This window comes from Zalophus californianus, chromosome 14, assembly GCF_009762305.2.
Source record: "Zalophus californianus isolate mZalCal1 chromosome 14, mZalCal1.pri.v2, whole genome shotgun sequence".
NCBI lineage: Eukaryota > Metazoa > Chordata > Mammalia > Carnivora > Otariidae > Zalophus > Zalophus californianus.
The window spans coordinates 35,159,895-35,184,015 of NC_045608.1; the positions used below are offsets into that span (position 1 = coordinate 35,159,895).

Consider the following 24,121-nt stretch of genomic DNA (forward strand, 5'->3'; position numbering starts at 1 on the left):
ACTGAGCCACCCAGGCGCCCCCAGTGTGTTGATATTCTGAAAAGTAGTTATGAAAATAAGGTTTTAAAATTATGGGAAAAATCAGCATGTAAAATATTTTAATAATTTATATGAAGAGTTTATGCCAATACTGCTAGAAATCAATTTCAAAAGAAGCCCAATGTTTACCTCAGTCTTGACAAAAATTAAGAAAACTGATCAGAACCATTAAAATAATCTGCTCAACCTCCAGCAAAATTTCTTTGTAATAACTGCAAATGACTTTTCCTTCTCAATGTTAAAGCCAGTTTACCATTAAACTCACTATAGGTTAACTAAGAAAATTTGAAATTCAGGCAAGATAACACTTGGAAAAATAATTTTCCTTAAATGAAATCACGGAGATGCAATGAGCAAAATCCAGACTTTGGGAAAATTTACCAGTACATGATCAGGGTATTTCAACTAAAAATTGCAAGAACGTAAGAATGCAAGGGAGATATCTACAGATTAAAAGATACTTGGGACATAGAACCCAATTTGCAATATATGGACTTTATTTGGACTCTGACTTTGAAAAAGTTAAAGAAAAAACCTTTTGATTTTATGAGGCAATCAGAACTTGGAACAATAACTGGATATTTAATAGTAATAACATTTAGTCAGTTCAGGTATGATAATGGTATTGTGATTATGTTTAAAGTAAAAAAATTTCCTTCTTTTATAGATAAATACTGAAACATTTTCCACTGAAATGACTTCAAAATGATGGGAGTATGAAAGAATGGAGAGAGGCAAAACAAATTAGCCAGAAGGTGGTAATTAGCAAAACTGGGTCATCAATACATACTGCTTCATAATATTGTTCTTTCTACTTCTGCATATATTTGAAAAATTTGATAATAAAGGTAAAATCATTAATTTGTTTACAATTACACTGTAATTTAAAATATTTTAAAAATTTTTAAAATATTTTAAAAAATGAATAATTATGCAATATACAGAATAAAATAGAAAACCAAAACATATTTATTTGAGAGAGAGCGAGCATGAGCGTGAGAGAGAGAGAGATCATGAGCAGGGAGAAAGGGTAGAGGGAGAAGGAGACTCCCTGCTGAGCAGGGAGCCTGATGTGGGACTCCATCCCAGGACCCTGGCTGGGATCATGACCTGAGTCTAAGGGCAGACGCTTAACTGACTGAGCCACCCAGGTGCCCAGAGGTTTGTTTTTTTTAAAATAATTTTCTTAATTTTCTGAGTACAGAGTCAGGTAACATGTAAGTACATTTTCAAGAATGTTATATATATGAGAATGTAAATTTTCACTGAAGATTTTAAAATAATGAATGGTAGACTCTATGGCAAAAAACAAAACCACCAGCTATTTTATTTCATTTTCAGAACCCTTTTTGGATAACAGAAGCTGCCACATTCAATCATAATGAACAGAGTTTCATCACGGCACGCTGTGAACAGTTATCACTAAGTCAAATAAATCTACACTAAACTCATATTGTTGTTTTATGCTGATAGCAGCATCATCAGACTCAGAACTTTTCACACCCAGTGACAATCAGCATGGTACAATGGAAAAGGACATTGGTTCTGTCATTAGCCCTAGGTTTGAATCTTTGCTCTGTCACTTAACAGTCAGTAATCTAATATTAGGGATTAACTCACAGGGCTATTGTATTAGATGAATTTACATAACATGCCTAGTATATCCTGGTACATACCATGCATGTGATAAATATTAACTTATTGCTTAGATAAAAAGAGAAAAATATATCGTTAAATTAAAAGCACTTAAATAAAAAGTACACTTAACACGCCAAATTAAATAAAGCACACGTTAACTTAAAAAGCCAAAATTGAATCCCATAACCTTTTGTATTTAATTTAGTATCAGAAAATTGAAGACAAAAAGATTCAAGCTGACTCTAGGTACTTATTTCACTTACTACAGGGTTACAGTGGAGGTATGTGGTCCTTCAGAATGAGGGCAATGGAAACCACCAGTCTTTCAAGTAAAAAATGGACATATGTAGACAAAGACTTTTCCTGGGGTAAGGAGGAGGGGCAGGTGGAGGCAGTGAGGGGAAAGAGAAATAGAGTGAACCAAGAAACAATTTTCTTATATTAGTGTCTGGTGGAATTTATATTTTTAAACATAAAAATACTAGTCATAAAAAGACAACTACTTACGTAAAAGATTTTTTAGTATTCCTCAAAGAAGGGATGGGAAATGGGAACGGAAACAGAGAAGGGGAGACACAATTACAGAATTATTTCATTTGCTAATTGCAATTTAATGCCATTATAGAATGATTTAAAAATAAGTGTTTCTCCTACAACTTAATAAGTAGATGAGAACTTTTTGCTGAAAATAATCCATGGGGAAAGCTTAAAATACCATATTTATGCAAGTCTATAAATTACCTCATTCATTTTTGTACCCATCTTATATGTCTAGGGTACTACTATGTAATAATGTTAATAATTCATTTGTCCATGACCATATAAGTTAATAAGTGGCAGAGCTAGGTCTTCAAACCCATTTCTCTGACTCTAATATTGGTACTCACAACCATCATGCTGTTACTTCTGAGTACATAAAAACTTTAAATATAGTCAAGATGAACTATACACCCAGTAAAACCATGCCATAATCCATAAGCATTCATATGAAAACCTTCTACTTCTTTATGTTTATTTCATGATGGAGTATATCAAGAAAATAAATGCCACAAAAACCTAGGCTCTACAATAAAGGATTATATTAAATGAGACTTACTGTTAACCTAACATGTAAAATATTTGAACTAAGAAAGTAACAAATAATGGTGTTAAACATACCCACCTGAGGTTACAGTTGAATTTCAAATATGAACTCGCTATCTCTCTATTCTTTCTGTGATTTTGAGATATTCACATCTTAGATATACAGTATTTTGATTTCTATATTCCATAAATACATGAAATAAAAGATTAAAAACACCTCACTCATTGACTATTAATACAATTTATAAAGGAAAAAAAGTCAGGGGATGGGGAAGATGGGTGAAGGTAGTTAAAGGGTACAATTTTCCAGTTATGAGTAAGTTCTGATATAATGTACAGCATGATGACTACAGTTAACAACAGTGTATTGTATATTTGCTAAAAGTAGATTTTAAAAGTTCTCACCACACAGATGAAATTGTAGCTATGAGGCCGTGTCCTCTAAACTTACTGTGGTAATTCTGCAGTATACACATATACGAAATCATTACACTATACACTGTACATTTACAACTTATATGTCTATTATATCTCAATAAAGCTAGAAATAAAAAAATAAAGGAAAACCAGCTATGTTGTGACTACCTCAAATGACTACAAACCTGTGAACTAATCGATTTTCCATCTTTATAATGGTAAATACAAATGACATTTTTTAAAGATTACAAAGCTACAATATTATATAAGTATGGTTCTCAATATATCATTTTAAATAATTGGATGTCTAATGTGATAACCTTATTTCATATTTTCACTATTTTTATTTATTTTTTTAAAGATTTTATTTATTTATTTGACAGAGAGAAACAGTGAGAGCAGGAACACAAGCAGGGGGAGTGGGAGAGGGAGAAGCAGGCTTTCCGCTGAGCAGGGAGCCCGATGTGGGACCTGATCCCAGGAGGCAGACGCTTAATGACTGAGCCACCCAGGCGCCCGGTATTTTCACTATTTTTAAAACTAGTATTTATCAAGTGTATTCTGTGCCAGTTGATATTCTAATGCGTTCATATATTAACTCATTTAACCTTTATCACACCTCCATGAGGTTTGTACTGTAATCTCTGTTTTACAGATATGGAACTTAGCATATACAGGTTAACTAACTTGCCCACAATTAGAGATCCAGGGATCAAATCTAGATAGTATGGAATACTAAAATCTGAGCTTTATTATTAAACAGCCATTTCAAAAAGAATAGAAAAAAATGCTTTATGACTTGATTTCCATTACCAAAATATCTACAATGTTGAAAGCTGTACGTGTGTGTGTGTAATGTACTCAAACAGAACTACGTATTCTTTTAACACAAGGAAGATTACTTAAAAAAACAAAATTTATATTTGGAATGTTGTTTGCTTATATGTCTTCTTTTTTAAAAGATTTTATTTATTTATTTGAGAGAGAGAATGAGATACAGAGAGAGAGCATGAGAGGGGGGAGGGTCCGAGGGAGAAGCAGACTCACTGCTGAGCAGGGAGCCTGATGCGGGACTCGATCCGGGGACTCCAGGATCATGACCTGAGCCAAAGGCAGCCGCTTAACCAACTGAGCCACCCAGGCACCCTTTATATGTCATTTTTATTCAGTGATGGACTAGTGCATTAAAAGTCCTAAGCTATAACTCTTTGGTAATCTTTATTTATTATAAAGATTGTTTTCATTTCCTTTATTTTCAAGGAGCATTTACTATTCTTTTATTACAAAAGTAAAACAGTTCATGACAGAAAACTGAGACATACAGAGATGGGTAAAGAAAAAAAGCTACCCATAAAATAATCCCACCATCCAAGAGAACCGTTCTTCATAACTAAAGTACTACATTTGATTTTATTTGGATTTAATTAACTTAGAAATAATAAAGGGAACAGAATTTCTGAACTTCAGATCTGTTCTCTTGACTCGTCTAAATTGCCTGACCAATAGACACCTCTTACTGCCATTTCAGAAAGCATGCATGTGCTCCATGAGCAGCCCAAAATCATGTCACATTTTAGCTTGCTTTATAATTAGGCCATGAATTGTTCCTATGTTTTATTTTCCCTGGAGTTTTCACCTTTTTTCTTGTTCATCAGCTCAGACAATATGCCTTCATATCAATAATACCAGACACAGTGAACTCTCAGAATCTAGTTCACACAACATGTGTATTGTTATCTACTCTTTTCTTGTTAACATTCCTCATAAAGCTGACATTATGTTCAAAAATATGCTAATTGCTCATTGCTGTCACTCTGGAATTTTTCACCAAAATCCCGAGTTAGTCTTTGTATCTTCCTTTTAGACTTGCATTTTGTGTCACTGAAGAGAAATATATGTGAATGGGTGATTTTTTCAGAAAAAGAATAGAAAGCATGTCCAAGGAGGTTTTCTTTAGCCTTTACACTTGAGTGATGAGTGGGTGGGAATGGAACTCTAGGTTCAAAAAGAGTATTTCACAGAATGCTGTAACTATAGCTCCACCTGTCTTCTAAAACATTTAAGGATGAGAAATCTGATGCCAATCTCTTTCCTTTGTAGGTAACATGTTTCCCTGTGATTCTGGGAGCTTATAGGATTTAAAAAAAAAACCTTTATCCTTGAAGTTGAGATGTATCGAGATGTGGAGGTTTTTTTTTTTCTCCTTTCTTCCTTTCTATTCCACAAACGTAAATCTTTCTTTAAATAAAAAACCTATTTTCTTAGCATTTGCTCTTTTTGTAAGATGAATACTATATTATCCTGGGCATGTGTTTTGTTTTTGTTATCATTTTTCTCATATTTCCAATGTCTCTTTAAAAATGTTTTATACATTGCTCTTCTCTTTGATCTCAAGATCTTCAGCAATGTCCAGTCTGTTCTTTAGTCCTGTATAGAATATTTATTTTCAGTAATGATAAATATTTTGGGTTCCAAGGACTTTCCAGGTCTACTTTTTCACAGCAGCCTTTTGTTGTTATTGCCCACCAAGGCTCTCCAAGAAGAATTTATCCTTCTGCTTTCTACATTATTTATATTTTCCAAGATCAACTGTTCTGTTTGTTCATCTTGGCCCTTTTGTCTTTCATTCACTTGACTTTCCTTAAATCTCTGTATTTCTTTTTGTATTGATAAAGGGGAAAACTCATTTCTTCAGCAGTTTTGTGGTGAATCTCTACAATAGGCCTCTCCTCCCCTGAGAGGACTTTGCAATGATCTGTGGCTCACTCTAATCTCAGTCTTCTGCTGATACTGTTTCCTGAAAAAACTAAGTTTCAGAGATTCTCTGGGGCTTCATGGAGGAGTACTTCACAACTGCTGCAAGCCTCTCATACATATTTTGGGTTGTTCCTTTGCTCTGTAATAGTTCACTAACTGCAACTAACATATTTAAGGACTCACTATACAAGTTATTTATATTATATAGCCAAAGAAGTAACACTAAAAAAAAATACACCTGCATTTTAGGAAACAAATCATTACAGCTTTCATATCCCTAAACTGATTGAGAAATGTAGCTTGGAGACCGGGAAATAAAACATCAGGTAATTTTATATAGTCTCTTGTAAATCTCAACGTCTAAGCCACAATTTTCCTAAGTAAAGTACAGGCATTTTAAAGATTTTATTTTTAAGTCATCTCTCTACCCAACGTGGGGCTTGAACTTACAACCCTGAGATCAAGAGTTGCACGCTCTAACTGTGCCAGCTGGGTGCCCCAAAGTTTAGGTATTTTAATTCTGCTTTATAGAAGAGAAGTCATACATCTATCTGGAAATAAGTATGCCATATGAGGACATATTCTCACTGTATTTCTATAGTAATAGTTGTAGGTAAGAGAATTAAAGTCAAGACTTTAGGGGCAAGCTGGGGAAGGAAGAGAATATAATCAACAGTTGAAAATATGAAGTCTCAAAGCAAAATCTACATAGGAAATAAAATCAAGTACCACAACACTCTGTATACTCCCTCACTTAATTGTAATTAGTTATACACTGCCTTTCTACTAAAATGTCAGTAACATAGAAACTAATTCTATAAAGTATAAATTAATCAAGATTTTTCTCCTAAAAGTAAGACTAGTATCACTACAAAAACTTTGATGTCACTAAAGGAAACTGACAAAATCACCCAGTCTCAGCTAATTCTGTTAAGATATATATAGTACTATAATATATATATATGTATATATATACACACACATATATATATATGTATATGTATTACATGGAGGTCCTTTTAACCATGACTAGATAAAACATCTTTCTGCAGACAGGATGATATAACTAAGGCTGAACTCATTCAAATGTATGCATATATAATAAATATTTTTAAAAGTCAAAGGTCTTTAAGGGTCTGCCCAAATGTACCCTTTACAAAGTTTTAGTCTTAAATATTCAGTAATATCTCAACTACCATAATTATGTGACAGACTCACTTTAAGTTGCTAGACACTGGCAGAAATTCAGTTTGTAATGAAAACCATCAAGCTAACATATTATTAACAAAAACCTATTAGCTTGGTATTTATGATAAATAACTTTACAGATTTTGGGTAAATACACTTGAAATATCTTTACTATATGTACATGAACTTCAAAGAGGGATATTTAGCAGACTATTATTTTATGTAACATAGAATTTCAAGACTTATTAAAAGTATTCATTTGCAGATATCCAAAAAACAGCTCAGCTGCAACCACAATTCTCCACTTATTTTTCTGATATATGAGCAAGTAAAAAATATAGAACTGTGTAATTTTTATAGACACTGCTAAAAAGTGAGTATCTATAGTAAATGGTAATTTAGTTAATTTTGTTTCCTTTTTCTCCACTTAACTTTGACATATATATTTTTCTTTAAAAAACATTCTGTGTAGAATTAAAAATTCTTAAGCTTTGGAACTAGGTTGCTATAATTAATCCACATAAGACATATGATAAAATCTGTATTGATTTGAAAGTACTGATTTTCAAATAAGAGAAGTGTAGAGGGTTTTTTTGTTTGTTTAGGATTCAGGAAGAAGCAGCTGGTGATATTTAGGAGAATGTTTGAAAAATTAAAATCAGAACTGTGTGTGTAAAGTGTACCATATGTCACAAAGCAGAGGAGAAAAAGCAGAGCATGCGAAAACACTATGCAAAACACTATGGAATTTCTTCTGGTTGGCCATTATATCAAAAAATATCTCATTGCCTATCATGCTGTATGCTCAGCCCTCCATATATTATGGTTACCTAAGTGTCTTTCATTTCTTTTAAGCACTGGTACTACAGGGATATGTGAAAGATAAAGGGTGCTGAACACCCAACACTGTGCTTGCTGCCACTCAACAATTTCAGAAAAAGATTTAATCAAAGAGGGTGCTGACAGTCCTAATTAAATAAAATAAGGTTCTTGGATTATAAATGGGTTATAGTTTTCCACACTTGACCTAACCCACTTCCTAACATTTATACTGGAAGTGATTTAAAAATGCCATTTGGAAAGCAAGAAGATAAAAATATTCTTTACATCTTAAACAAAAGAATCCTTAATTTTAGGTATACTAACATGCAAACTCCTTTATCCTATAAAATGCTCTATCAAGTCTAAACTTCTAATGATCAAGTATGTTGATACATATTTTAACAATCTAAAAACATCTTATGTAATTTCTTCCTATAGATACCTTCATACTTCTAAGGTTAAAAGGTTTGCTTTGTTAAACGGTTTCCTAAGGTGATGCTTCTTCCTATGGTTAAACTGTTAACATCACATAATCCATTTAATAAAAATTTCTGGTATATTTTGACTTAAATAATTGTTTTTTAATCTCTTTATTAACTGTTATAATTCCATATATGCATGTATCAACCAGTCATATTTTCATAGCTCCTGAAATATAAAACTGAGGAAATGAATTTCACAAATTATGACAATATATTTAGAATAGTTAACAATTTACTATTTTACTATTAAGAAAATAAGGCTTCAAAATACTGGTCATTTTGTGTATTTTATGACACAGAAATGTACTCAGTAAACATCAGCGGTAACAGTATATCAATGTCTTTTTAAAAGTTTCTTAATCTGTTTTACAGCAGATGCTAAAATGTAGCTCATCTATTTATTATGATGGAGCATCTCCTTGCTTAAATTGAAGTATGCAAGTGAGCAAAGTTTATAGCAGCTGCTTAATAAACAAGGCCAGATTTCTGGTGGTCAAAGTAAAAGAAAAAAGTGAATAACTTTTTTGACAATGACTGGCATTTTCAACTTTGTTCACTGGCCACTTTAAGTAATAAAATCAACGTCTGCAAATTTACAACAGAATCTCTACTTTGGCAATTAATGAATGTCAAAGTACTGGGGAGGGCACCGTGTGACACAGAATTACCCATTTCTCTACACCATAATTGTTGTTTCATGAGCATGATATGGCTCTCTGACTATGACTGAGTCCTCAGCAGGGTAGCAAGAAGCAAATATTTGTAGCAAACACCATTATTCGACAGAATTTCTGTGCAGGAAGATAATATGGAATAAGACTGGGAAAAGGGTAGAAGTTGGAGGGTGGGAGGGGGGAAAGACTAAAGAATTATGCAAATTTAAAAGTGCTGCACATTGGTATACAAATAAGCTGTACTAACCAGGACTGTATTCCTGCAACAATATCATAAATGTTTGATGTGTATGACATAGGACAGCTATTCAGTGTTGTCCTTGAACTGAGGCCAGTCTGCAAACTGTTTATTACTAATATGTGAAGAAATAAGGAGCCTGCACCAAAAATAGAAATCAATTATGTCACTAGCACACTGGTTAGCTCAGCTGATATTTACTCACAGCCTTTTTTCCTTTTTTATAAAAGGAAGGTATGCATTGATTTACATTCTGGCACAAGCTCCTTATCTTGAGGACCAATAACAGTTTGTGGAACAGCTACCCTGACCTGAGTAGCACTGTCATAAAGCACAATGCCTAATGGAATAAACCATATTTAAAATGTTACATATTTAACACCCTTTATTTCCTCCAAATTTATTAATTTCTGAAATTCAATGTCTTGGTTATATTCTCTAACTTTGTAACACTTAAAGTGTATCTGTCACATGGATGATGTGATATACTGGATGGGTGATGATGCTATCAGGCCTTATACATACAAACAGCTATGGGCAGTTAAATTAATTATTAGATAGTAATACATTCTAAATTTAGATCAGATGAAGTTTGATAAAGTTAAGTCTAACAAGGACCTCATGTAAATTAAGCAATGAATTGGGTATTTTTATCAGTCTTTTTCAGCAACTCCAAAATCTTTGTATGATACTTACTGATGATTTTTGCATCATTCCTTGAGGGACTTTGATCAAGCAATAATTCAGGCACATTCATCATGTGGAAAATAAATATTCTGAAAAACCAATACATAGTTGATGAACACATGAAACAGTCAAAATCAGTGAAAATCAAAAAAGGTTCCAGAAGATGTGTTTCTCTCTAACTAAACATTTAAGTTTAAATAAGATAACTTCCCTCTTCCATGGGAAAAATTTGCTGTAGCACCTCTTTCTAATGGAAAGTTTTATAATAAAAGCTGCTTTTTATAGCTACTGTTTTCTGAAAAGACCAGAATTATAGAGTTTGTAGCCATAATAAATGGGAAAATTAACGTTATCATATACATATCATATAACATCACATTTCTCAATTTCAAATCTTATTTTCTTACTTTCTTATGAAAGCCAGTGTACTTTCAGCTATTATGGTCTTGATTTCATATAGCACAAAGATGTTCAAATGACCTGCAGCATATAACTGGTAGATGGATTTACAAATATTTTTTTTAATTTTTTTTAAAGATTTTATTTATTTATTTGACAGAGAGAGACACAGCAAGAGAGGGAACACAAGCGGGGGGTGGAGCGGGAGAGGGAGAAGCAGACTCCCCGCTGAGCAGGAAGCCCAATGTGGGGCTCGATCCCAGGACTCTGGGATCATGACCTGAGCCGAAGGTAGATGCTTAACAACTGAGCCACCCAGGCGCCCCTGGATTTACAAATATTTTAAAAGTAGAAACTGACAGGGATAGGTGGATGATTACATTAGTATCCCCATTTGCCTAATCAGCTGTATCTCTAGTACTTAAATAATGCCTAACACATAATGAATGCTCCAAAATAGTTGTTGAATAACTGAACTGAAGGACAAGGAGGAAGAAGAGCTTAGGACGACTAACAAGTGACATATGTATAGGTGAATGATGCTATCACCAATTGAGACAGGAAAAACAAGAAAAGGAGTGTAAATGGAAGAAAAAGAAGTTCTATTTAGGGCTATTGACTTCTGTGCAATTCTAAGCGGTAATATCCAGAGGGCAGCTAATACACAAGTTTGAGGCTTAAGAGAAAGAGCGATTATTTGGAAGGCCTCACCACATTAATGGTAATTAAAACTGTGAGTGTGGATGAAATTTATCTGTGAGAATATGTGTCATGAGAAAAGAGTCCAGAAAGCAGAATCTTTGGAAAAACTAACACAGGGTGATGGGAATGAGTAAGAAATGAAGATGAAATTCTAGAAGGAAACTGAGAAGAAACAGTCCAGGAAGCTAGATGAAAGCCAGGAGAGAATTACATCCCAAAAACCAACACAGGAGAATTTCAGAAAGAACTTGGTCAACACGGTCAAAATCTACAGAAAGACTGAAAAGGCAGCTAAAGGATCTGGCAGTTAGAAGATCATGTGTGATGTTAGTAAACAGATTCAACAGAGCATATTTAGCTAGGTATATATCCTTTCAGATTCTGCTCCATGCTTTAAAGATTTTACACAACTATATGTACATATACAAACATACACAGAGGTTTTAAAAACATTATTCATTTTACAAAGAGATATTACGATTATTTATCATGATTTTTCTAACTCAAAAATATCTTATGAAAATCTCTCCAAGTAAGAGCAGTAAGACATGCTATTTCAAATGGTTGTACAATAAATTGTCCATTGTGCGGCTATCTACCTCAATTTATGCAACCAATCCCTTATTATCACTATATATTTTTTCTTTTGCAACTAAAAACAGTGCTGTAATAAACATGAGATGTTCCCAGAAGCATGATTGCTAGATCAAGGAGCATATGTATTTTAAAGAGAGAGAATGAGAGGGGGAAGGGTCAGAGGGAGAAGCGGACTCCCTGCTGAGCAGGGAGCCTGATGCGGGACTCCATCCTGGGACTCCAGGATCATGACCTGAGCCGAAGGCAGTCGCTCAACCAACTGAGCCACCCAGGTGCCCCAAAGAGCATACGTATTTTAAAAATCATTTTTATCATGGTAAATTTTGAACTTACACAAAAGTAGACTATGTTATACTAAACCACCATGTCAGGTACCCATTAACTCAGCTCCAATAGCCATCAATGCTTGACCAATCCATACCTCTATTCATCCTATCCCTGTATCATTTTGAAGCACATCCCATTCAATCTTTCATTTCATCTAGAAATGTTTCAGGATCTATCTCTAAAAGATAAGTGCTCTTGTATTTTGTTAGCTGTTGTTAGACTGTTTTTCAAAAAACTGACAATTCATATACCTCCCCTTTGATCCCTTCTCCTATTAGGTAACCACTTATAAGTTGTTGGTTTATTTTTTCCAGTATTTTTTTAAAATGTAAGAAAATATACATATTGATGCATCTTCTAAATGCTTAAATGTCTGCTATTATCTTTCTTTTACCCTGTCATGTGAATAATACCTTGGTCAGGTACAGAATTTTTACGGTGGTTCTTTTCTCTCAAGATCCTATCTTCCACTTTTACAAGTTAGAAGTCCAACGCCATCAACCAGGTGTCCACCACTCTGCACACCAACTGCAGCCACTGCAAGCAGCCCATGAGCAGCCACGGCTGGGTCTGTGACTGGTGCCACTGCTGCGCCAGCATGTGCGCCGTGTGCCACCACATGGTCAAGGGTCTGTTCGTGTGGTGCCAGGGCTGCGGCCATGGTGGCCACCTGCAGCACATCATGAAATGGCTGGAGGGCAGCTGCCAATGCCCCGCGGGCTACAGCCACCTGTGCGAGTACTCCTGACCCGCCCAAGCTGGGCTCGACGCGGGAGGGGCTGGGCGTGACAAGCCAATAAAGGAAGCTGGAGCCGCAAAAAAAAAAAAAAAAAGTCCAATGCCAATGTGACAGTATTTCCTTGTAGATAACTTGTTACATTCAGAATGAAGGAAACTGACCAATATATGTCTGGGTGTGTGTGTGCATTTTCATTAAACCATCCGGAACTCACTGACCTTTATCATTGATGGACTCAGGCTATCTTCAGCTCAGGAAAATTTTCTTCTTTTTGTTTAATTGCGGACTATCCTTCACCTGTTTCTTTTTTCCCATTTAAATTCCCATAAATATTATTCACATGTTAGATCTCTTAGGTCTCCTAGATCTATTCCCTAAAGTCTATTATCTTTTCTTTCAGGATTCTTCTCCTTTGTATTTTTGCTGTGTTGTGAGGATTTATTTTACTTGATTTTCCAGTCTAATAATTTAAGTCCCAACAATGATCACTCCTCACTGCAGTTCTGCTTGCATAATTGTGATTTTTATTAGCTGTACCTACATTTCCTTCAGTGTTCACTTTTATCGTTCAAGTTATCTGTTTCCTCTAGTAGTTTTATATAGTTTTATTTTTTCTGTTGGTTCAGAATGATCTTTCTCTTGAATTTGTAGGCAACTCTGAAGGCCTGCCTTTCTTTGTTAGCACACTATAACCCAATGTTGGAGTGGTCAAAGCAGCAGCTTTCCTCTGAGTAGTGGAAGGTAAAGTGGCCTTCACCCCGGGACTGCCAGTTAGCAGCTAAAGTACCAGGAGGAAGGCTCTCTGGTGTTTGATTATAGGTCTTCTCAAACTTTCCTAATCTCAGTAATGGATGAACTCAGCCTACAGGTTCAGCTGTTCCCTGGATTTGTGGAGTCCTGGCGTAATCCCTAAGGGCCAGTAACCCCTCCCCACCAATTCAACAAATATTTACCAAGCAGTGTATGAACCACTTACAGAGTTTATAGCTACTGGATGGGGAAGAGATGAAAATAGATACTAAAAGGAATGTTGCCACCTTTACAATTTTGCCTACAGTTTTAGTTTCATTCATTAACATTACCACTACACCAAATACTGCTATCAACCCTTTAACCAACATTATATTTTTCTCTCATTTACAATGTCCTACCCCCATCTCCTCTTCCTATAATCAGTCCCACTTTTGGATAGGTGATAGTTAGTAACAGCACCGATCATTTCCTAAGTGAAATAAAGGCACTACACTACTGGTGGTCCCTCTCAAAAAAACTTAAAACATATCAGGCTTTTCCTAACATATCATCTTAAGAATTTCTTATTATTAAAAAAACCTAATATCCTGGATCTTCTATGTGTCATTTATTGTGACTGAGTTTTGCACAAAACTCCCCCAGAAAAGTATAAAAATCACCTATTAAATACATGCTTAATTTTTTAGTCTTTACTCCTTTTAAACATTTTAATTTTTTCCTATGGGTTATCCTTTTTCATTTGCATACAATCTGTTGAAGAACTGGAGCTGTTTGGGTTTTCCACAGTCTAGATTTTGCTGGATACAGTTCAGTATATCCCTCTAACCTTGGTATATCCTGCACGTTGCAGCTGGATCCTGAGGACTGAGAACTGGTATTCTTTCATAGGGGGCATGCAGTATTTTCTTTTAATTTAACGTTAGCAATTACTGATCCTCAATGCTTAGATATATTAACTAACTGGGGGTTGCAAAACAGTTAATCTTTTTTCCTCATTCTTTTGGCTGGATTAATCTTAAAAGAAGATACTTCTCACCTATAATGAGGTTACCCAATGATAAAGTTCAAAGGCAAAATAAATCATTTTTTTCCAGTTCTGCCTAATTTTTAACAAATTCGTTCTCTGATTATGCTGAATTAATTAAAAAATTTATCACTGTAGAATCATGGATTTAAACATAAATGATGGGTTTTAAATATTTGTAATTAATACCCTTATTGAAACTCAAACTATCCCATCTCTGGCCAGTGGGAACTACTCCAAGTTGTCTCCTAAGGCTTTTTGACAAGACTTTGACAGTTTCCTTGGAATCTGTAATGACAAGATGTTTCAAGCTTATCTATTTCCTGTCCCAGACATAGAATCATCCATTTTTTCCAAGAAGCCCTGGTTTTCTTTTAGTAGTAAATATTTCAAGATTATAATCTGGGCATTAAGAATGATTATTGCTTACTGTCTTAATGTCATTACTTTTATATCTTTTCAATGGACAAAGCAAGGCAATTTTATGTATTAATATCTATTTTGAATTTCATTTGGAATTAATTTCAAAATCACAAAAAGCTAGAAAGAATACTATATATATATATATCCTTTTCCCAGATTTGCCTATTATTGTTATACTCTCTTGCTTTATAATTTGCATTCTCTCTATACATGTATGTATATATACATTTTTGAAGGAAAATTACATACATCATGGCTCTTTACCCTTATATACTTCAGTGAATATTTCCTAATAAGTATTTCCTAATACATAAGGATATTCTTTGTCACCACAGCATAATTTTCAACTTCGTAAATTTACATTGATACAACACTAATCTGTCCATTTTCCTTGTTAAATGATCTAATAATGTCCTCTATGGTCACCTCCCCCCTCTAGTATAGGATACAGCCAAGGAACAGGTATTGCCTTTAATAATTATCTCTTTACATAGTCTGGAACATTTCTATCACTTTATGACATTGACATTTCTTAATCTTTCATGGCATTGGCTTTTAAAAAGGAAAAAAAACCAAAACATTCTTCATGGTTATGCATTCACAGCCAGAATGTTACAGGAGTAATGTTATATCCTTCTCATACTACCACATCTGAAGGCTCATGATGTGCATCTGTCCCTCCTTTGATGATGTTAATTTTATTTATTTATTATTTTTAAAGATTTTATTTATTCATTTGAGATACAGAGAGAGAGAGAGCGAGCATGAGCAGGAAGAGAGGCAGAGGGAGAGGGAGAAGTAGGCTCCTCGCTGAGCCAGGAGCCCGATGTGGGGCTCGATCCCAGGACCCTGGGACAATGATCTGAGCCAAAGGCAGGTGCTTAACCATCTGAGCCACCCAGGTGCCCCTGATGATGTTAATTTTAATCACACAGTTCAGGTAGTGCTAAATTTCTCTTCCCTATCATCACTGTTTTCCCAGCCCCCCTCCTTGCTTGTAAACGTGAAGAGGCCATGTAAATATCCTGCTCTTTATAAAAAAAAAAAAAAAAAAAATCCCCTCTAGATTATCAACCATTAGTGATTCTTGCCTAATCATTTTTACCATAAAGGGTGTATCAGGTAGAGGTGGGAACTTACTAGGAGAGGGCTTAAGGAAATTTCTGAAGTGATGGAGATAGTCTGTATCTTGATAAGACTGGTATACAGGTCTACACATTTCTCAAAACTCAGAATGTTTCATTAAAGAAATAATTGTTAATTTCACAAGTGTAAATAATAATTTATAAATTATTAAATAAGAATACACAAAAATTGAACTCTAGTTAATGAAATACATGCTGAAGTATTTAGAAATGTTTGCAACTTATTTTGAAAGGCATCAAAAAAAACAGATGGATTTTGGGTAGATGGGTTAGGTCTGTGATAATGTAATAAAGGAAATACAGTAAAAAAGTTAATAACTAAAAAATGTAGTTGGTGGTACAGGGTGTTCACTCTGTAATTCTTTGAACTTTGTTGTATGTTTGAACATTTTCATAATAGAATACTGGGATTCTAACTTCTGCACAGCAAAGGAAATTATCAACAAAATGAAAAGGCAACCTAGTAAATATTTGGAAATTACAGCTCATAAAAATATCTAAAACATGTAGAGAACTCATACAACTCAAAAGCAAACAATCCAATTAATAAATGGGCAGAGGATATGAATAGACATTTTTCCAAAGAAGACATACCTATGGCCAACGGTATATAAAAAGATGCTCAACATCACTAATTATCAGGGAAATGCAAACCACAATGAGATATTCCCTCACACCTGTGAGAACGGCTATTATCAAAAAGACAAGAAAATAAGTGTTAGCAAAGACGTGGAAAAAATGTACAGAAAACAGAACCCTCCTGTAGTGTTGGTGGGAATGTAAATTAGTGCGACCACTATGGAACAGTATAGAAGTTCCTCAAAAAATCAAAAATGGAATCACCATAAGATCCAAAAATTCCACTTCTGGATATTTAACTGAAGAACAAAAATACTAACTCAAAAAGATATAGCACCCCCATGTTCACTACAGCATTATTTACAATAGCCAAGATATGGAAGCAACCTAAGTATCCATCTATGGATGAATGGCTAAAGATATGGTATATACATTTAATATTACTCAGCCATAAAAAAGAATGAAATCCTGCCATCTGCAATAACATGGATGAACCCTGAGGTCATTATACTAAGTGAAATAAGTCAGAGAAAGACAAATACCATTAAGATCTCACTTATATGTGGAATCTAAAAACAAAACAAAACAAAAAACCAAGCTCACTGATACAGAGAACAGATTATTGGTTGCCAGAAGTGGATACTGGCCAAAATGGGTCAAAAGGTACAAACTTTCAGTAAAAAAATAAGTCATGGTGATGTAATATACAGCATGGTGACTACAGTTAATAATACTGTACTACATATCTGAAAGTTGCTAAGACAGTAGATCTTAAAATTCCTTATCACAAGAAAAAAAAAGAAAAAATACTGTAACTATATAGGATGATGGACCTTAACTAGCTTTACTGTAGTGATCATTTTGCCATGTATACAAACATCAAATCAAGTGGTACACCTGAAATTAATATAATGTTATATATCAATTATACCTCAGAAAAAAAAGTAAAAGGTAGATCTTTCTGCCTCAAAACTATATCATAGGTATTGTTTTACTGCCTTCTGGCAATGGCTTGATTAAATGAGTATGGTTTGATTTTTATTTCCTTGTATATAAGAAGTAGCATTACCTAATTTCTTGTAGAAAGTCTTTAAAATTTTGTGAGAATATGGTCAGTTATGATTTTTTTTTTTAAAGTGGGATCCACACCCAGTGTGGAGCCCAATGTGGAGCTTGAACTCACAACCCTGAGATCAAGTCCTGAGCCGAGATCAAGAATCAGATGCTCAACTGACTGAGCCATCCAGGCACCTGGCCAGTTATGATTCTGAATCAATTCTTTTTCATTGATTTTTGCCTGAAAATATGAACCTTCCAATCTGCACACAAAAGACTTTCCTCAATGAAGGAAATTTTGTTACATTTTTAAAAAGAAAAAGGAGTGTGCCAAGAGTTATCTGAAATATTCTTTTAGATCTTTCCTTTTTAAAACTGTGTTTGTAAAACTGAGCCCTATGTTGCAAAAATGACCAGAGTTCAACCACCTAAATCAAAGAAATAAAAATGCAAAGATGATTCATTAATGCCAGGAAAAACAGGAAGGGTTTGGCTCTCTAATTTATAAAAGAATGAAAAAAGTCAGAGTAGCAGTGCTGATAGCTGTTAACGAGGAAAGGTTCTGCAGTAGACTTGAATGTGATAGCAGTTTGCAGCGGGGGGGTGGGTCATGAAAACAGGGCAATGACATTATGTTTTCACTTACACAGTGGACATGTAGCAAATACCTAGGTTACTAATTAATAGCTGGCTAGCATTACTCTAAGGAACTCAAAACATTTTATATATCATAAAGCAGAATCAGAATGTTCTACTAAATACCATGTCAAACAGTTGAATGTAGAATATGTGAAACGAACCTGTGTAACTTTCATCATCATCAGATAAAGGCACCTCTCTTTTTAGCAGCAATTCCAACTCCTCTGTCTCTGCTACATCCACCGGACGCTCCCCGTGCTTATTAGCTTGAAACGGATTTCCACCATGACGAAGTAACAGTTTCACTATCTGCAATATTAAACAGTAGAAGATTTAGTCTCTTCAGAGATTGTATAATTTCAACCATTCTCTTGATAATGCAATATCCCTCTGCCTCATCTACTCTGCCTCCCTTCCTCAGTGTCTATTCTAAATCATGATTGCTCTCTTCAAGTTCCATTTTCATTGCCATCCACCCTCCATCTGATGATCTTTACTACAAAAACATTTCCTCTTTAAAATTTAAGGTGGGTTCTTTGAGCATTAAATCTCTTCATTTTTCTTCCTGTTCCATCATATGTTCACTAAATATTTACTGAGGACCTAATTAATAAGCACTATTCCAAGCTTTACAGATAAATCAATGGACGAGAGTAACAAGCTTCTTGGCCTCTTATAATGTGTATTCTAGAGGGAATCTCAAAAGAAGTATTACCGTTCTCTGTAAGGCTAATATCACTACCAGTGTTCTTAATCTTATTTCCCATCTTCTGGGAATATAAACTATCAGGAACTGACATGAATTTATTCAAAACTAATGAATCAAACTTTAAGGCCATCACTTTCATGGTCCCCTTATAGTGTCCTGGATCTAATTTTGTATTCATTACTTGGACTTTTTTCTTAAGCCCTTGCCTCCCCTATCACATAAAGTAAGCTTTGGGTTCCACGAAACTGGGATGTGCCTGGTTAGTCATCATTTCATTTCTTTTGTTTGTTGTTTTTATCCTCTTCCTTCTATGTTTTTAAACCTCTTTCTGATTGGCTCCCTTCTAGAAGCCAGTCTTTCCAGCTCATGGCTCTTTCATCTTAAAAAAAAAAGGCAATAAAGAAATGAAACAGATAAAACAAGACACCTGTATTCCCCTCCTCTAGCTAAATCGGTCTTCTTTCCTTTTCAGTCAAGCTTATGAAAAGATATTCACCCTTGCAGCCTTGACTTTATTGGCTCTTCATTCTACCTACAATTATGCTAACATCAGTCCTATGAAACGGGTCTACTAAGATCTGTAAAGATCTAAGCCAATGATTGTTTTCCCTAGGGCTCTGCCCTTGATTCACTTCTCATGCTTTAGTCTACATCATCTGTTTGGAGCTCTCACCCACTCTGTTTGAATGTGATTGACAATTATGCAATCCATTCATTTATCTTCATTCTCCTGCTTGCTCTTTCTCAGCCTTCTTTCTTGAGCTCCAAACACAAACATCCTGGATATAGCTAGATGAGTGTATTTGCATTTCAATGCAACAGCTGAAACCCATAGGTTCCAAACACAGTTCATTAAACTTGCACCTTATCTTTTATCCATTTCTATTCTCAGTGACTGGCACCAAAATATACCCAGTCACTGAAGCCAGAAAGCTGGGAGTCATCGCTGACTTGTTTTTCACTCATCCCCTATGTCAAATAGGTGGCCAAGTATTATTAATTCTGCTTCCTCACTGTCTCTTGTTTTCACCTTCTATTTCCATTGACATTAATGTGTTTTGTCATATGTAAATCTATACCATAATTAACACATTTCTTTCCTTATTCTAGACCATAAACTTCATGAGTGATCAAGTATTTAGTCCCAACACCAATTCTATGGTGTTTTCTGGTATTTAGGAAATAAATCATGTCTTTTTTAAAGAACAATATTAAACAAAATATTGAAAATTAGGAATTCCTAATAAATGAAAAAATATTTAATAATAAGACTATATTGAATAATGGAACATTTTTTTCTAGACTATGAAAGAGTAAACTATCAATACAGAAAATCTGAAATGTAAGAATGTATGAAGAAAATAAATTACTCATGACCCCAACTGTTAATATTTTATCTCCCTTTTTGTTCACTAATTTTTTTCAAATTACACATGCTTGTGATTTTAAAAGATCAACTAGCTTTTCAAGGCCACTGGTGAAGAACAACTATCTCCAAAACCTATCTCCAATATACTTAAATAACAGATTTGAGCTTGTTGCTTCCGTATTTTTGTTTTAGGCATTGCCTCTTGTCCCACAATGGAACATGTGGATTCAGACATCTTTCACCAACTCTCATCCCCTCTCCTTCCATACACATACACTTCCCTTCCTCCTAGCTTTCTAATATAGTTATGTATTTCTTGCGATTAGGACTAATAAAAATGTTGAATCAAGTAGTGCACTATGACTAAATTTCCATTCTTACACCACTTTATTTTCCCCATGGAGTTAAATGCCTTGATGTTTCATTTGCTCAGTCTTCTACATAATTATCTCTAATTCATCCCCCATTCTGCTTTAAGTACAGATCTCTTTGATTTAATACAGTATCACTTTTTTTTTGTTGTTAGAGACTCCTTTCTCCAAACCTTCTAATGTGCTCTCAAGTGGACTGGATACCCTTTAGATTTGCTTTCCAGCTGTTACTTCCTTTCAATCCTATCATCCCAGAAATACCCTTCCCTCAATTTTGTGTGTTGGATTCTTTAAATCCTACCTTCTTTTCTGATTTACTCCCTCATTTTGCTGAATCACCAACTCCAGAAAATTCCTAAGTAAAGATTTTTTACATGTCAGGAAATATCTTTATTCTATCTTCACTTGATTAATACTTAGTCTAGATAAAAGACAATTTTCCCTCCAATTTTGAAGGCATCACTCCATTATCTTCTAGCTTCTAGTGCTATTAATGGAAAGTCTGATGCCACTCTGATTTTTTTATTTTATATAACGATTTGCTTTTTCTCTCTGTAAACTTCAGGACATTCTTTGCCCCTACTGTTCTGAAATTCCAGGATGAATATATCTTTTTTTTTCTTTTTAAAGATTTATTTATCTGAGACAGAGAGAGAGCATGTGAGCAGGGGAAAGGACAGAGGGAGAGGGGAAGCAGACTTCCTGCTGAGTGGTGTGCCCAACACAGGGCTCAATCCCAGGACCCTGAGATCATCACCTGAGAGGAAACCAAGAGTCGGACACTCAACCGACTGAGCCACCCAGGCGCCTCCCCCCCCCGCCCCCGGATAAATACAACTTGATCTTGGTCTTTTTACATCCATGTGCTGAGCATTCAACTGCCCTTTCAATCCGAAGACCCATGTTCCTTCAATTCTAGGAAAATTTCTAGTTTTATTTGTTAATCTCCTAAATTTTCACTGTTCTGTCTTCAAAGAACTCTTACTACGATACTAGATCTCCTAAAGTAATAATCTTTTTTCTCATTTCCGCTCCTTCACCTTTATCTTTTTGCTTCCTTGTTTCTGGGAGACTTCCTCGACACAAATGACCCTTGAACAATGCAGGCGTTAGGACACTACCCCTGTATAGCTGAAAATCCATGTACAACTTTTGACTCCCCAAGAGCTTAATTACTAATAGTCTACTACTGACTGGAAGCCTTAGCAAATACATCAACAGTCAGTTAACATATACTTTGCATGTTATTATGTATCATATGCTATATTCTTACAATAAAGTAAGCTAGAGGAAAGAAAATGTTAAGAAAATGGCAAGAAAGAAAATACAGTACTGTACTGCATTTATCGAAAAAAATCCGTATGTAAGTGGCCCCATGCAGTTGAAATCTGTGTTGTTCAAGGGTCAACTATAATCCATTTTTCATTTTTGCTACCATATTATTAATTTCCAAGAAGTGTTTTCCTTCATTGACTGTTCCTTCCTTAATGCATTTAGGTCTCATTTCATAGCTACAATAAACTCTTACCTCTTTGGGGAAATTGATGGGATTTTGGGGAAGTTCCTCATGGCATTATCCTGTCCTCCAAGTTCCTACTTTTCTATTTGCTTGTTTTGGTCTTTGTCATCTTATATTAGAGGCTTTTTTCAAATGCAGGTGGATCATTGGCTGTCCACATATAAGAGTAAGGCAATGAAAGTTTTGTTGGCATGGTTAGGACTTGCTGAGAGATGGACTTTATGACAGGTCCATTTCATCAGAATCCCCTCTTGGCTAGTTCAGTTGCCTGTGGAGAAATCTTCCAATTTACACCTAAAACTGTAAGCCTTACGGTCAGCATTCCGGTTGCTGAAAGGAAGCTGGGGTCTTAAAATTCAGTATGTTTCACTTAATTAACTTACACTTAAATCCTTACTCTCACCTATTCTTGTGGTATGTCAGTCCAGAATATACGGTTCATATTTGCCAATAAATCAACCCCCATTCTTCTGCCAGGGTCAGAGAGGTGCAGTCATCTGGCTATGTAAGGTGAGGAAGGGGACAGAAGGGTCAAAAAGACTTTGATCCATTTCTCGTTTTCAGTTCTAGCTTAACAAGCACTTCCAGAAGTACCAATAGAAGGTGGTACACACTTCCAGGTACCATCAATTCCTGAGCTTTACTCTTTCTGGGATTCTGTGTTGGAATGGCTCTGGTTTCAATTTTGCTTTTCTAAATCAGGAGTTGGCAAATTTGGTGTATAGACCAAATCTGGCCTGCTGATGAAGAATAGCTTTTATATTCTTTTAAAAAACCTTAGGGGCACTTGAGTGGTTCAGTTGGTTAAGCTTCCGACTCTTGATTTTGGCTCAGGTCATGATATCAGGGTTGTGAGATCGAGCCCCACATCTGGCTCCGCACAGAGGACGGAGCTTGCGTAAGATTCTCTTTCTCTCCCTCTCTCTCTGCTACTTTAGAAAGGATTCATAAAGGAGAATTAGTTCAGAGGAAGAAAAGAGGGAGGAGAAAGGAAGGGATGTTGGAGGCGGCATGTGGACAGCAAAATCTAAAATATTTACTATCTGGCCCTCTACAGGAAAATTTTGCCAACCCTGTTCTAGATCAGTAACCACTCATTCTTCTAGTTTCCATCTCCAAAATATTGGTTTTCTTGTTTCTTCTGTTTTTGTCCTTGTGTACCTGTCATTTAATGAGTCTCCTCTGACTGTCATTTTAGGAGTTTGAGAAGTTACAGAAATAAAAACTTTTAGTTATTATAAATAATACTGTAGGGTACATCTTTGTGAGTTGAAATTTTTACATTTTTAGGCTTATTTCCTTAGGCTAGAGCCTAGGATATGAAAATAGAATGCAGGATCTTGATATTGCTCAAAACTTTCAACACCCAGCAGGAAATAATCAGCAAATATTTATTACATGTCTATGATGAGTCAGGGACAGCTGGTTAATTCAAACATGTTACTAAAACCTCAACCTGGATAATCCTTTACAGATTATCCTCATATGCAAATAATTATTTATTCTAAAAAGGATTTATAAAGTAAACTAAAGTTGTTTAAAACACAAGAGAGAACAAATTTTAAACAGGTAAAAACAATGAAATTAGAGATAGGTAACTAAAATAGAACTAGAAATAAAGCATTACAAAAATATGTCATTAAGTACTATATACACTTGCAAATGGTAAGCTAAAGATTAGGCTCTTAGTAAGCTGTTAGTCCTTACTCTAAATAGTTAGAAAAGGACACAAAACTGTTATCTCT

At 34.9% G+C, this 24,121-nt stretch overlaps 1 protein-coding gene across 7 annotated transcripts in view; it reads right to left on the bottom strand.

Moving 5' to 3' along the window:
* Positions 1–24,121, bottom strand: part of ANKRD12 (ankyrin repeat domain 12) — a 123,331-nt gene that overhangs the window by 28,342 nt on the left and 70,868 nt on the right. For 6 of the 7 annotated variants that reach the window (XM_027575395.2, XM_027575389.2, XM_027575394.2 and 3 more), the window contains one exon: positions 18,570–18,717. In XM_027575395.2, coding sequence (XP_027431196.1) covers positions 18,570–18,717 — 148 coding nt within the window. Of the gene's footprint in view, positions 1–10,034; positions 10,115–18,569; positions 18,718–24,121 lie in introns of those variants that run through there. The other variant, XM_027575396.2, reaches the window with a different exon arrangement.